The 15,747-nt window shown below is 44.8% G+C and overlaps 1 protein-coding gene across 3 annotated transcripts in view; it reads right to left on the bottom strand.

The window, feature by feature from the left end:
* The window catches only part of LOC115161808 (histone-lysine N-methyltransferase NSD2), a 67,499-nt gene extending 55,491 nt beyond the window's left edge, over window positions 1-12,008 (bottom strand). For all 3 annotated transcript variants that reach the window (XR_003869426.1, XM_029712586.1, XM_029712585.1), the window contains exons 1-4: window positions 11,868-12,008; window positions 1,385-2,447; window positions 792-1,029; window positions 370-536 (exon numbers count right to left, since the gene is read on the bottom strand). Coding sequence is in view for 2 of the 3 variants with exons in the window: in XM_029712586.1 (XP_029568446.1) it covers window positions 370-536; window positions 792-1,029; window positions 1,385-2,398 (1,419 nt within the window). In the remaining variant the exon portion in view is untranslated. The remainder of the gene's footprint in view (window positions 1-369; window positions 537-791; window positions 1,030-1,384; window positions 2,448-11,867) is intronic.
* Window positions 12,009-15,747: the final 3,739 nt, after the last annotated feature.

Below are 15,747 nucleotides of genomic sequence, written 5' to 3' on the forward strand. Positions count from 1 at the left end.
GTAAGACTAGCTGTCCCCATTGGCGTTGACTAATGGAGACCCCAGTAAGACTAGCCGTCCCCATTGGCGTTGACTAATGGAGATCCCAGTAAGACTAGCCGTCCCCATTGGTGTTGACTAATGGAGACCCCAGTAAGACTAGCCGTCCCCATTGGCGTTGACTAACGGAGACCCCAGTAAGACTAGCCGTCCCCATTGGCGTTGACTAATGGAGACCCCAGTAAGACTAGCCGTCCCCATTGGCGTTGACTAATGGAGATCCCAGTAAGACTAGCCGTCCCCATTGGCGTTGACTAACGGAGACCCCAGTAAGACTAGCTGTCCCCATTGGCTTTGACTAATGGGGGATCCTAATAAAGCACATCAGACCTTCCTGTGGACCCGGGAAGCAGGTTGCTTGTTGCCATGGCAGAGCTCGACATATTGCTCCTCCCCTCTGAACGACACCATGTTCTTCTCACAGATGTAGCCTCTCCCCAGGGTGTCTCCAAAATACTGGACGTGGTACATGATTCCAGCTGTCCGGCTGTTCATTGCTGAGGAAAAAAAAGGAGCAAAACCATATTAGAACCTGGGAACAGAAAGATCAGTGTGTGTCTGTAGTACAACGCTGCATTGTGTTTGTGTAGTACTGTGTACCTTTGTGTTTGTGTAGTACTGTGTACCTTTGTGTTTGTGTAGTACTGTGTACATTTGTGCAGTACTGTGTACCTTTGTGCAGTACTGTGTACCTTTGTGCAGTACTGTGTACCTTTGTGCAGTACTGTGTACCTTTGTGCAGTACTGTGTACCTTTGTGTTTGCGGTGTGTGTTGACTTCTGGATCAGTGGACACCATGCAGGGCCACCAGGGATAACCTGACACCTTGGTCCACACCACATCACCCACAGAGAACACTGCATGGACAGGGATAGACTTTTCCTCCAGGCTCTCCTCCTCCTCCTCCAGGCTCTCCTCCTCCTCCTCCAGGCTCTCCTCCTCCTCCAGGCTCTCCTCCTCCTCCTCCACCAGAGTACTGGCCTGCTGGATCTGAGAGAAACCACAGCACCCGGTCAGAAACCAAATCAACACTGAGTATCAGGAGGACTCTCAGAAACAAGGACTCACAAGGAGTGTAACATTTACATTTTACATTTTAGTCATTTAGCAGACGCTCTTATCCAGAGCGACTTACAGTAGTGAATACATACATTTCAGTTCATTTCATAAATTTTTTTCCCCTTCTTTTTTTAAAATCTACTCTACTTTTCATCTTGATATAGCAACAAGAAGACATGACTCTATCATCCAAAGTGTTTGTTAAGGCAGATAAAGAACCAGTTCATGTTCTCCTTTATGGTGTACTACAGAATAACATTGAACTAGAGAAGTAGAGCCCCCCCACCTGTTGTGGTGCAGCAGTGCCCTCTTCTGGCTGACTGGCAGCAGTGCCCTCTTCAGGCTGACTGGCAGCAGTGCCCTCCTCTGGCTGACTGGCAGCAGACACCTCCTCTGGCTGACTGGCAGCAGTGCCCTCTTCTGGCTGACTGGCAGCAGTGCCCTCTTCTGGCTGACTGGCAGCAGTGCCCTCTTCTGGCTGACTGGCAGCAGTGCCCTCTTCTGGCTGACTGGCAGCAGTGCCCTCCTCTGGCTGACTGGCAGCAGACACCTCCTCTGGCTGACTGGCAGCAGACACCTCCTCTGGCTGACTGGCAGCAGACACCTCCTCTGGCTGACTGGCAGCAGTGCCCTCTTCTGGCTGACTGGCAGCAGACACCTCCTCTGGCTGACTGGCAGCAGACACCTCCTCTGGCTGACTGGCAGCAGACACCTCCTCTGGCTGACTGGCAGCAGACACCTCCACAGGAACTGGGTTAGAGGTAGAGCTGTGTTTGACTGTAATGGGTCTTCTCTTTCTCCTCCCCTCCTTGCCGGCTCGAGCCACGAGGCCCTCAGTATCCGTGGGCAGGTTGGGCCCCTCTCCACAGCACGGCGGCTTCCCCTCGGACACCATCTTGGTGATCTTCAGTTTAATCTCGGGGGAGGTGGCCTTCCTCTGGGGGCTGGGGTGGGAGGAGGGGGCCTCAGCACCCTTCAGGATGGGGGGCTCAGGGGGGCACAGCTTGGGCAGCTTGTCCTGGTCTCCGTTCAGCATGAGGGACGTCAGGTCCTTTAGCCTCTCATGCCTGTGGTTGTTATGGTTATGACCATGGGAGGCCATGTTGTTTAGAACACTGTCCTGGAGCGTCACAGCCAGCTGGGAAGCAGCCTTGTCCATCAGCAGGGCCGGGTCCGCACCCAGGTCCCCCCCACCCCGACCATTCCTCCCCCCCAGGGTCTCAGATGGCTGCTTCATGCCTACTGGGTTCAGGACCTCTGGCATCGAGGGCAGAGACCTCCCCTTACTGGTACTGTCCATCCCAGACCGTCCCTTACTGTCCAGCCCATCCAACTCCAGCCTCACTCAGCTACAGCACAGAGAGAGGAGAGAAATATTGAATTACTCCTTATGGTCCAAAGCACAAGAACCTTAAATAAAAACTTCCGCTTTAAAGTCAGTTTCAATCTGTCTAATTATTAAATTAAACTTAATGTTGTCTAGTTAATAAAATAATAAATACATCTAAATTCCTCTCTAGGTTTCTTCCTAGGTTCTGGCCTTTCTAGGGAGTTTTTCCTAGCCACCGTGCTTCTACACCTGCATTGCTTGCTGTTTGGGGTTTTAAGGCTGGGTTTCTGTACAGCACTTTGAGATATCAGCTGATGTAAGAAGGGCTATATAAATACATTTGATTTGATGATCTACTCTTCGTAATGGAAATACATACAGGTGTGTGCCTGAGTCTATACCAATGGTTCCAACCAGTGTGCTGCTTGAGGAACTCTCAGGTGTGCTGCTTGAGGAAATCTCAGGTGTGCTGCTTGAGGAAATCTCAGGTGTGCTGCAAAACTTTTCCTCATCGTGACCATTTTTTTGAACCCTCACTTATAAACATGTTGAGTTGGCAGCACTAGTGTTGGTCAGATAATACATGAAATGGTTCCATCTGTATGGTTGTTTCCAGTCCTGTGTGCTCAGGCTGCTGTTACATTTGTATCACCTGAGGGGCGCGCATCACCAGCAAAGTCATTTCTATCATTTTACTTTTGTCTATAAAAACAGTTAGCACAACTAAGTCTGATAGGGTTTAGTCATTTATTTCTTAATATATGGCTCTGGGCTTAGCTATATCACAGCCTCCGCTCTAGAAACAAACAGAGTGGCTCTGGGTTTAGCTATACCACAGCCTCTGCTCTAGAAACAAACAGAGTGGCTCTGGGCTTAGCTATACCACAGCCTCCACTCTAGAAACAGAGTGGCTCTGGGCTTAGCTTTACCACAGCCTCTGCTCTAGAAACAAACAGAGTGGCTCTGGGTTTAGCTATACCACAGCCTCTGCTCTAGAAACAAACAGAGTGGCTCTGGGCTTAGCTATACCACAGCCTCCACTCTAGAAACAGAGTGGCTCTGGGCTTAGCTTTACCACAGCCTCTGCTCTAGAAACAAACAGAGTGGCTCTGGGCTTAGCTATACCACAGCCTCCGCTCTAGAAACAAACAGAGTGGCTCTGGGCTTAGCTATACCACAGCCTCCGCTCTAGAAACAAACAGAGTGGCTCTGGGCTTAGCTATACCACAGCCTCTGCTCTAGAAACAAACAGAGTGGCTCTGGGTTTAGCTATACCACAGCCTCCGCTCTAGAAACAAACAGAGTGGCTCTGGGCTTAGCTATACCACAGCCTCCGCTCTAGAAACAGAGTGGCTCTGGGCTTAGCTATACCACAGCCTCCGCTTTAGAAACAGAGTGGCTCTGGGCTTAGCGATACCACAGCCTCTGCTCTAGAAACAAACAGAGTGGCTCTGGGCTTAGCTATACCACAGCCTCCGCTCTAGAAACAGAGTGGCTCTGGGCTTAGCTTTACCACAGCCTCTGCTCTAGAAACAAACAGAGTGGCTCTGGGCTTAGCTATACCACAGCCTCCGCTCTAGAAACAAACAGAGTGGCTCTGGGTTTAGCTATACCACAGCCTCTGCTCTAGAAACAAACAGAGTGGCTCTGGGCTTAGCTATACCACAGCCTCCGCTCTAGAAACAGAGTGGCTCTGGGCTTAGCTATACCACAGCCTCCGCTCTAGAAACAAACAGAGTGGCTCTGGGCTTAGCTATACCACAGCCTCCGCTCTAGAAACAGAGTGGCTCTGGGCTTAGCTATACCACAGCCTCCGCTCTAGAAACAGAGTGCCTCTGGGCTTAGCTTTACCACAGCCTCTGCTCTAGAAACAAACAGAGTGGCTCTGGGCTTAGCCTATACCACAGCCTCCGCTCTAGAAACAAACAGAGTGGCTCTGGGTTTAGCTATACCACAGCCTCCGCTCTAGAAACAAACAGAGTGGCTCTGGGCTTAGCTATACCACAGCCTCCGCTCTAGAAACAGAGTGGCTCTGGGCTTAGCTATACCACAGCCTCCGCTCTAGAAACAGAGTGGCTCTGGGCTTAGCTATACCACAGCCTCCGCTTTAGAAACAGAGTGGCTCTGGGCTTAGCGATACCACAGCCTCTGCTCTAGAAACAAACAGAGTGGCTCTGGGCTTAGCTATACCACAGCCTCCGCTCTAGAAACAGAGTGGCTCTGGGCTTAGCTTTACCACAGCCTCTGCTCTAGAAACAAACAGAGTGGCTCTGGGCTTAGCTATACCACAGCCTCCGCTCTAGAAACAAACAGAGTGGCTCTGGGTTTAGCTATACCACAGCCTCTGCTCTAGAAACAAACAGAGTGGCTCTGGGCTTAGCTATACCACAGCCTCCGCTCTAGAAACAGAGTGGCTCTGGGCTTAGCTATACCACAGCCTCCGCTCTAGAAACAAACAGAGTGGCTCTGGGCTTAGCTATACCACAGCCTCCGCTCTAGAAACAGAGTGGCTCTGGGCTTAGCTATACCACAGCCTCCGCTCTAGAAACAGAGTGGCTCTGGGCTTAGCTTTACCACAGCCTCTGCTCTAGAAACAAACAGAGTGGCTCTGGGCTTAGCCTATACCACAGCCTCCGCTCTAGAAACAAACAGAGTGGCTCTGGGTTTAGCTATACCACAGCCTCCGCTCTAGAAACAAACAGAGTGGCTCTGGGCTTAGCTATACCACAGCCTCCGCTCTAGAAACAGAGTGGCTCTGGGCTTAGCTATACCACAGCCTCCGCTCTAGAAACAGAGTGGCTCTGGGCCACTCTGTTTGTTATATATATGCTATATATGTCTAGAACGTTTCACATTGTCGACTTTAAAATGTTGATAAACCTATTTGGTTTATACACTGTTTAGTAGCACAATCTTTTGAAAAGCCAGGAGGCATTGTTAATAAACTCAAAATAGGAATTTTCAAACAAAGACTCCAGAATGACAATACCGAGCATACAAAAACAATTAGCAACAAGCTTGATCAACAGGTGAAAACATTCACAACTACACCTGTTCTAGATTACCCTTCTTCCTGCAGCAGGATATAGATTACCCTTCTTCCTGCAGCAGGATATAGATTACCCTTCTTCCTGCAGCAGGATATAGATTACCCTTCTTCCTGCAGCAGGATATAGATTACCCTTCTTCCTGCAGCAGGATATAGATTACCCTTCTTCCTGCAGCAGGATATAGATTACCCTTCTTCCTGCAGCAGGATATAGATTACCCTTCTTCCTGCAGCAGGATATAGATTACCCTTCTTCCTGCAGCAGGATAGGATTTACATTTTTATTAAGAGCGCTCCTGAAAAGGCATTAAACTTTGTAAATAGAGATTTTTTTGAACTCTAGTGCAGTACAAGTGTTTGGAAATATGAATGGATAATTTGACGTATTTTGAAAATTGTATTATTTATACCAGTTAGGGATGCACGATATATCGGTGAACATATTGGAATCGGCCGATATTAGGTAAAAATGCCAACATCGGCTCGATGTCTAGTTTAACGCCGACGTGCAAAACAGATGTCAAAGCTGACGTGCATACCTATATAATGTAGATACATGACGGAAAATGTAACACTACTCGTGTAACACAGCATTCCTAATGGCACAATGTCTGCTGTGTGGATCGAGCAGTCAAGTCAAACAGTCATTTGAAAGAGTAAGAACATTTCAGCGCGACAACTCCAAGGCGAAATCCATTATCCTCTCCACCAACATGTCTCTTACCCTTGCCTCATGTAGAGCCTTTGATACCTGACGTTGTGTATTTTCGGGGGTTGACTTTTGGGATTGTACGCTCCCCTATCAGACTACGTTCAATGCTCCTCTCCCAGTCTCATTAATTAGTCCCTCAATTACAAATATGGAACAAACTACAGTTAACAACCTTTCTGCAATTCCTAGATTATTGTCCAATCACCGTATTGCGAATACTACTCACATGCAGAGAGGTATTGTTAGTAGTAATCTTGTCCCCATAAAATTGAGCTCTGTCAATAGCTCGAAAATGTTTTATTGCTCATCCAGTGCAGCTTCAGGTGCTACCTTGGATACTCCATCTGATATGAATTCCTGTAGCAATGGCATTGGAATAATTCATTTGAATGCTAGAAGCCTGATACAAAAGTTGGACTTTATTGAAATTTTGGTCTCACAATCAAATGTTGACGTATTGGTTGTATCTGAATCGTGGCTGTGTGATTATGTGCCTGATTCAGATGTTCAGTTGATTGGGTACAATATTTATAGAGAGTTGGTAGAGGTGGTGGTATCGCGATTTATGTAAAATGCTGCCTAAATGTTTCTGTGTCCATATCAACCTCTGTCCCAAAGCAATATGAATGTCTAGTTTTAAATTTGGTACTTGGTAATAATGCTCGTTTAACTCTAGGAGGGGTATATCGCCCCCCCCTCAGCTCCTCCTTGTACTCTATGCAAATTATCTGATATACTGTCTAATTATGCAAACTCTGAATTACTGATTTTGGGAGATTTTAACCTGGATTGGCTTTCACCAGTATCCGATAAATTAAAAGACATTTGTACTGAGCTAAATCTAACTCAGCTGATAACTAAACCAACCCGTCCCAACTTTAAGAACCCAGTAAAATCTACTCTACTAGACATTATTCTAACAAATACCCCCCATAAATACACAGCCAGTGGGGTTTTTGCAAATGATATCAGTGACCACTGCCCTATTGCTTGTATTAGAGATACCAGGCTGAAACACTCTGATCCCTGTATAATCTCTAAGAGAAATTATAAACATTTCTCACAGCAAGCTTTTACCCTTGACTTATATCACTCTGAGTTTTTATCCACTTGCTGCTTTCTGGACCCGGTTTTAGCCCTTGCTTTTTTCTCTTCTATTGTTACCTCTATGTCTGATAAACATGCCCCGCTTAAGAATCACAGAGTAAGAAACCGAACCAGTTCTTGGTTCTCTCCTGAATTGTCAGGTCTTTTCCTGCAAAAGAATCGGGCCTGGGCCTTGGCGAGGAAAACAGGTACTCCAGCTGATTGGCTGTTTTTTAGGCAATTGAGAAATAAATGTACTGCAGCTGTCAAAAAGGCAAAATCAAATTACTTCCTTAATGCTATGACAGATTCTGCAGGAGATCCTGCAAAATTCTGGAAAACCGTTAATTCACTGAAACGGGGGAATTATGCTGTTTCTCTTCCTAAGCAAATTACCTCAGATTCCTGTATCCTAAGTGAAAAAAATGATATTTGTGATGCTTTTAATAAGCATTTCATCTCTGCAGGTTTTTTATTTGAAAGGAAAAGTGGCCATTGTGGCACTGGCCAGTTAGTTGATTTTTCGTCTTGCTTTTCAACCGTTACTCTGAAAAATGGTAACCCTGTTTTTAGTTTCCAGAAAATAACCGAAGCAGAGGTTCTAGCTGCCCTGTGTGCCATTGATACTAAGAAATCCTTAGGCGCTGACAATTTAGACCCGTTCTTACTTAAGTGTGCTGCACCTATCATTGCTGGTTCAGTGACACACATTTTTAATCTAACATTAAGCACAGGAATTATCCCTAAGGTGTGGAAAGCAGCTTTTGTTCTGCCATTACATAAGGGAGGTGACGGTAGTGATTTGGATAACTATCGACCCATCTCTAGGCTCCCTTGTCTGGCAAAGATCCTAGAATCTATAGTCAACAAACAGTTACAGTCTTTTCTTTCTGCAAACAGTATTCTTAGCACCAATCAATCTGGTTTTAGATCTAAACACAGTACCACATCGGCCACTATGCTTGTTGTAAATGATATTGCAAATGCCTTAGATGATAGAAAGCACTGTGCTGCGTTGTTTGTAGATTTGTCAAAAGCTTTTGACACTGTAGACCATGCTATCCTTTTGAGTAAGCTGTCATCTATAGGAGTGGGCACGGATGCCTGCCGATGGTTTTATGACTATCTTAAAGATAGAACTCAGGCCGTCATGGTCGACGGGGTCAAGTCTGACTCCTTACAGTTACTTTATTGAACCCTGAGGGACCCCTTTATTGGCCCACTATTGTTCTCACTTTACATAAACAACATTGGTGATGATGTCAGATATTGTAAATTCCATTTATATGCAGATGACACAGTGATGTACTCTATTGCTCCAACAGCGGACCAAGCTTTAATGCAGTTGGAGTCTGATTTTAGGATACTACAGGGGTCTCTTTTACAGCTTAAACTTGTTTTAAACGCTAAGAAAACAAATGTCATGTTTTTTTCTAGGTCTAAACTCTCAGTTAGAAACACTTTTGTAATCACTAGCTTGGATGGTACTCAAATCAAACAGGTCTCTGCATATAAATATTTAGGGGTATGGTTAGATGATAGGCTTTCTTTTAAAAAACATGTTACTGAATTGGGAAAAAAGCTCAAATTCAAGATAGGGTTCCTTTATAGAAACAGGGCTTGTCTGTCCTTTGTAAATAGAAAACAAATTGTGCAGGCTACTTTTATGTCCGTTTTAAATTATGGTGATATTATCTATATGCATGCATCGGCAAACACATTAAAACCACTGGATGCTATTTACCATTGTGCACTCAGGTTTATCACGGGTGATAGTTACAAAACTCATCACTGTATCCTTTATCAACATGTGGGTTGGGCCTCTCTATCTGTTAGGCGAGAGCAACATGCTCTCTTGTTTATTTATAAAGCGCTTCTTTTAAAACTACCTCCATATATATCATCATTAATTTCCACTAGATATACAAATTTTAAAACCAGATCACAGATGTGGATTACATTAGAGACTCCTGCGGTCTCCACAGAGTTGGGTAGGACTGCCTTTAGTTCCTTTGCGCCTTATTTATGGAACAAACTGCAGATCCAACTTAAGTTAGACACTCTGGTGTCCCTTGCCCATTTTAAAAATGTTATGGAGGATCAATATGATGTTATCTGTGATTGTTTCTGTTGAATTGTGTCTTTGTTTTGTATGTTTGAAATGTTCTTGTCTGTATGCCTAAAACTGTATATGTCAACATGTTTACACAGGGCACAGCCATAAAAGAGATCCAGGTCTCAGTCTGTTTTCCCTGTTAAAATAAAGATTAAAAAAAAAGATAATGGAATTCATTGCCCTTGACAATCAACCGTTCTCTGTTGTGGGTGATGTTGGCTTTCGCTGACTGGTCGAGCACCGATACACACTACTAAGTGCGCTATTTTTCAGATGTTGCCCTACCGGAGTTACACAGTAATAGCGTCACTGCTATTAGCTTCACGACAGACATTTGGATGAGCGATATCAGCCCCATGAGCATGCAGAGTCTGACAGCACAGTGGGTCGTCGAGGATTTCGTACTGAGGAAAGTAGTATTGCATGCTCATGAATGTGCTGGTTGTCATACCGCTGCTGCCATTTCAACGGCACATGAACACACTAGCTAGCTCCATTCGAACAACTGACTGGAGAAATAAGTTCATCAACTGAGCCTGCAGCAGACGTGATACCCCTCTGTCATGGCATTGAAACACCTGCTCAACAAAACTGCCCACAGGCTGTGAACAAGCGATTCGGTGGCATTCTCTCTTTACTGTGTCGCCACCATGCTTGATGCTATGTACAAGGACCGCTACTTCGATGCAGACAAGAAACACGGTTTACGTGAAATGTTACATACACAGCTGGACAAGATGGAAACGGACACAGTGATAAGGTGCACCGAGGAAGAGGCCACAGACAGACAGCTTAAACTTCACTGCTTGACATGTGTGATGAAATCCTGGTTGAGAATGAAAGACTAAACAAATGAACAACAGCACAGCAAGTAAAATAAATACGATTTGATTATGTTTTACTGGTAATGGGGACATACGTGAATGTCAACAAAATAACTTTTTGGTCAGTGTGGTGTGTAACCTTCATTGAACTAGGCAAGTCAGTTAAGAACAAAATCTTATTTACAATGACGCCCTACCCCGGTGTAACAGTATAGCTTCTGTCCCTGTCCTCGCCCCTACCTGGGCTCGAACCAGGGACCCTCTGCACACATAGACAACAGTCACCCTTGAAGCATCGTTACACATCGTTCCACAAAAGCCACGGCCTTTGCAGGGCAAGGGGAACAACTACTTCATGGTCTCAGCGCGAGTGACGTCACCGATTGAAACGCTGTTAGCACGCACCCTGCTGACTAGCCATTTCACACTGGTTACACTGGCCAACGCTGGACCAATTGCGCACCGCCCTATGGGACTCCCAATCACCGCAGAAAGTGATATTTTTAAAACCATATTTTTTGTTTTCACAAATTCCTTATTGGATTTTCTTGTTGGCACAATAAAAGTGGCCATTGATTAAAATTCTATATGATTTGAACGAGTTATCCATATTACAATGTCATGAAACGTGGCCTTTTATTTTGAAGGTTTCCTCATTACCATAGAACGTGACGTCATCGTGCGCGCTGCTGGCAGTAGACTGGAGCTGAAGGATGCACCAAGCACAAACAAATCTAACTATAACAATAGTGCAGCAAACTAGCTAGTCTGAAAATGCACAGGACGATACATCAGTCTGATCAAATAGAGCTAAACCACATCGTTAACTCACTAAAATGGCTCCACATTCAAATCTTAAGTTTTAAATGAGTAGCTTAGCTCGATAAGTTTAGTAGCTAGTCAGCAAGTTATCAACCAACGCAAACTGATCTGATAAGCGCTTTAGTGGGCTTTCCCGCACATGATAAATGTAGCAGCTAACGTTAACTAGCAATGAGAAAACGTGTTAAGTGCTCACTAAGCCACAGAACAATGAGAGGGTTAGTTATAAACATATTTGGCTAAGCACTCTGGTGTCCCAATAATGATCAGTACAGGAAAGGTCCAGATAGTCACTGAATGGTTACCTGCCTGCATCATCCACCGAGAAAAGCCGCGGAAACTCGAGAAAGCCTAGCTAGTTACCGGACTTCAACAACAGCAGTAGTATGCATTACCAAGCACATCATAGACCCCACATTCTCACTCTGGTAAAATACTTGAAAATGTTGAGATTGTGACGAGACAACAACTACTTAACTAAACTGGCGTAAAGTTACAGCTAGCTAACGTAGCTAGCCATTTAGCTTAGGAACCCTGGCTATTGGCTAAGGCTAGCTAAGTAGCGTCGACTAAACCATGACAGATACAGAATGACAATGTTCTGTTACTTCACATAGTTAGTGAAACGAATCAGAAAATGATCGGAATTAACCGACGCTCAATGACACAAGCTAGCTTCTGAGTAAATTCAAGTTAGCTCGATGAGTAACTGACATTCAGCTAAAGTTAGCTAGCTACCTGCCTGTGACATGCTACATTAGAGACAGGTTTATTGAAAGAGGATCACAGTCGCGTTCTCCTCTCATAAGCATAGTAATTGGTTAAATTACCTGCTGAATTTCTCGAATAGTTATCAAATTGGAAACTAGTCAGTTTGAATCATGTTGAAAACGCCGACTCCGTTGAATTTAAAGCTTGCGGGGAAACTCCGTTCCCCGAGTTCCAATCAGCGCGAAAAATACTCGCTTCCGATTGGTCGAGAGCAACTATACCGCTGCGTTCTTCTTCTGTGGTATCATGGCGGTGCGCAAACTATCCTTTATGTTTATGCCGCCACCTACTGTGTTGGAATGTACGAGCAATCATGATCTGCCATGAAAATACAATTCAAAACAAAATAAATCCCTAGTTTAATCCAAAACCCCTCCCCAACCACATTAAACTTTATCTATATCATGCTGGAACACTCCAGCCTTAGGATTGTTCAGCATGTCAACAACCATTTCAACCGTAACATCTATTACCCTCAATATCTCTTTTGCCGTCTCCACAATGCCCTTCTATCCTGGCATTTCTGCTTTCCACAACCTGAGTCGTATTGATAACCTTACCAATAAAAGCTATGAAGTCAACTTTATTCATTATCAAAGTGTCCTTTGACGCCGCACATTCATGAGCACCAGATTTCTGAACAGGCCTCCAAACCATGCAAGACCATCAGAAGCACCAGCCCGACAGCAGGTCCACTTACTACCGATACGTCCATGTGAGCTCCATCATTCCACACTGTAGTTCCACCAATCTCTCTTACAGCCTCTGCAGTCTGCATACAATACATCATGACTCATTCTATATCTCTGAGCCTCTCTAGCCTCTCTCTGCATCTGGCATCCAGCAAATTCTGCACTATGTTCCGTTCCACAATTACAACACTTCACCTTCACGTTGCTCCCAACATTCACCGTAATCATGTTCCCTCCACACTTGGCACATCTTTCCTTTCCTTTCCACTGAGCAGCTACGTGTCCCATTCTTTGGCATTGAAAACACTGCGGTGCATATGGGACAAATTCTCTAACATTAAAACTAAGAAATCCTGTCTGTACTTTCCCAGGCATAAGCTTCTCAAACCTCAGCAGCACTGATATGCTTTCACTTCTTTGTCCTTCTTTCATACTGATCAACCTTTAGGCCTCAATCACTTTTCCTCCCTTCACATTTTCTTTAATATCATCGATGGACATAGATATTGGGATACCAGTGATGACTCCCCTCGATCTAGCATAACCACCAGGGATATGGCTTTTAATCGTCTTCCCATTAGGCTTTTCCATTTTCAGAATCTCCTCTTGCTGAGCCTGGCTACCACACCATATTAACAATCTACCATTTCCAATTAACTGAGCTAATTTGGCTTCACCTACCTCTTTCTCTATGGCATTAGTTCATCAGATAGGGTGTAAACGAGGCCCTGTGGTCTCATCAAACACCATCACCACTTTCCACTCCAACACACCACTACTCCCGTTTCCTACCTTGGCCCTCGTTATGCTTTCTTTACTAGACGCTCCACTTCTTTCTGTATCATGATCTCTCTTCTTCCTATGTCTTTCCACTACCGACCATTCCGGTCCTTGACCCTCATCTTCCCGCTCCATACCATTAGAACTGACACCCATATTGTTTACATTCCAGCACAGCTGTTGCTTCACCAACATTTTCTCAATTTCCTCCATTTTGTCCTCTCTACTCGCCACCATTTCCGACTCAGTCCTCCCACCTCTGTTCATCTCTCCTGCCGATCCCGCCGATCCCGCCGATCCTAACACCAGCCTTTACAACGGTGGTAATGACCAGTCGTAAATACTAGGGGTGTGCCAACCTGGCCATACTCGTATTCGGAATCATATCGGTAAATTGACAGTTGATAGTCGGATCGGATGATACTTGTGATCGGGAAAAATATCTATGTCCCTGCACCTTGGTAGAGAAAACTGGTTGAAGATTAGGAGCAACAAGGGTGTGTGTTTCTGTGTCCTCAACTTGCAAAGGGGCAGACAAGTTGGCTGTCACTCAGTCAGAATGCGCATCGGTGCATGTATTTTCACTACCCTCGCCCTCTTGTTAGAGATTATGCACATTGATAACTTGTGAAACTAGCAAACGTCCTCGCCATTTGATTTATTATAGTAGCAGGCTAACAGGATGCAGAAGCAATCTAAATGATCAGACCGAAACATGCGAGGAGAAGTGATCAAGTGAAATTATGAAGCGAAGCGCGTGGATGGAGAAATACAGCTTTGCTCTATCCAATCAGAGCAGCAGGACCAACATCCAGCCCACCCTTCCCTCTTTCAGCTGTTAGAAGAGGTCCATCAGACAATTTTTCTTGGGATACTATACCTATTTTGCTATTGGCCTGGACCCTTTTACTACATGGAGCCCTGCTGATCCATCACGACTCATCTGCCGACGTAACCGCACGAAGGGGCTACAACTGATTTCTTCCATCGCGACGTCCCTCTAAGGCCCTTCTGCTAGCCTGCTAACCCCGGCCCGCTAGCTGTCTGAATTACTGTGTCTCCAGCTCGCCCAGCTACTCACTAGACCCAATAATCACTCGGCTACACATGCCTCTCCCTAATGTCAATATGCCTTGTCCATTGCTGTTTTGGTTTGTAATTATTGCCTTATTTCATTGTAGAGCCTCCAGCCCTGCTCAATACACCTTAGCGAACCCTTTAGTTCCACCTCCCACACATGCGGTGACCTCACCTGGTTTAAATGATGTTTCTAGAGACATTATCTCTCTCATCGCCACTCAATGTATAGGTTTACCTCCACTGTATTCACATCCTACCATACCTTTGTCTGTACATTGTTGGGTTTGACATTTTGAACATTGAGATATGAAATAAATGAGAGAGAAGAAGCATAAAATCAAAGGAGAAGTTAACCTCTCTGGGCTAGGGGGCAGTATTCTGAACTTCGGCTGTCTGACGTGCCCAAAGTAAACTGACTGCTACTCAGGCCCAGAGGCTAGGATGTGCATATAATTGGTAGAATTGGATAGAAAACACTCTGCAGTTTCTAAAACTGTTAAAATAATGTCCGTGTGTCACGTCCTGACCATACTACAATGACAAATGACCCTTTTACTGGTCAGGACGTGGCAGGGGGTGTTGTTTCTGTGTGTTTTGGGGTTTGTTTGTTTCCAGGGATATGTTCTAGTTTTCTTTTTCTATGTGTGGCCAAGTATAGCTTCCAATCAGAGGCAGGTGTCTTTCGTTGTCTCTGATTGGAAGCCATACTTAGGCAGCTTGTTTTTCCTGTGTTTTTGTGGGTGGTTGTTTACTGTATAGCCTGTGTGCCTTATGGAACTGTTTCGTCGTCTGTTTATTTTGTTTTGAGTGTTCTTTCTAAATAAAGAAGAAAGATGAGCACTATACCCGCTGCGCCTTTATCTGTCCCTTACGACGCCTATGACACTGTGAGTATAACAGAACTGATATGGCAGGCATAAACCAGAGGAAAATCCATCCGGAATTTTCTTTTTTTGAGCTCCCTGACCATTCCTATGTTGGCCTATTGAATTTCCAACCAAAAAGCGCCCAGATTGCAGTACCTATGGCTTCCACTTGATGTAACCAGTCTTTAGAAATGTTTCAGGCTTGTTTTTTGAAAAATGAACAAGTAGTTGTAGTTTTTCCAAGGTGTCCCTCATTAGGACTCTTGTCTTGTGGCGCGTGAATGAGGGCGCGCACTTCGTTATTTATCTCCGGTATTGAACATACTACATCCTGTCTTAAATTGTATTGTTTATTTACATATTAGGGTACCTGAGGATTAATTAGAAACATTGTTTGACTTGTTTGGACGAAGTTTACCATTAACTTTTGGGATTCATTTGTCTGCATGTTGAACAGGTGGATTATTGAATCAAACGCACCAACTAAAGAGACATTTTGGGATATAAAGAAGGACTTTATC

The sequence above is a fragment of the Salmo trutta genome, chromosome 25 (genome assembly GCF_901001165.1).
Source record: "Salmo trutta chromosome 25, fSalTru1.1, whole genome shotgun sequence".
Lineage (NCBI taxonomy): Eukaryota > Metazoa > Chordata > Actinopteri > Salmoniformes > Salmonidae > Salmo > Salmo trutta.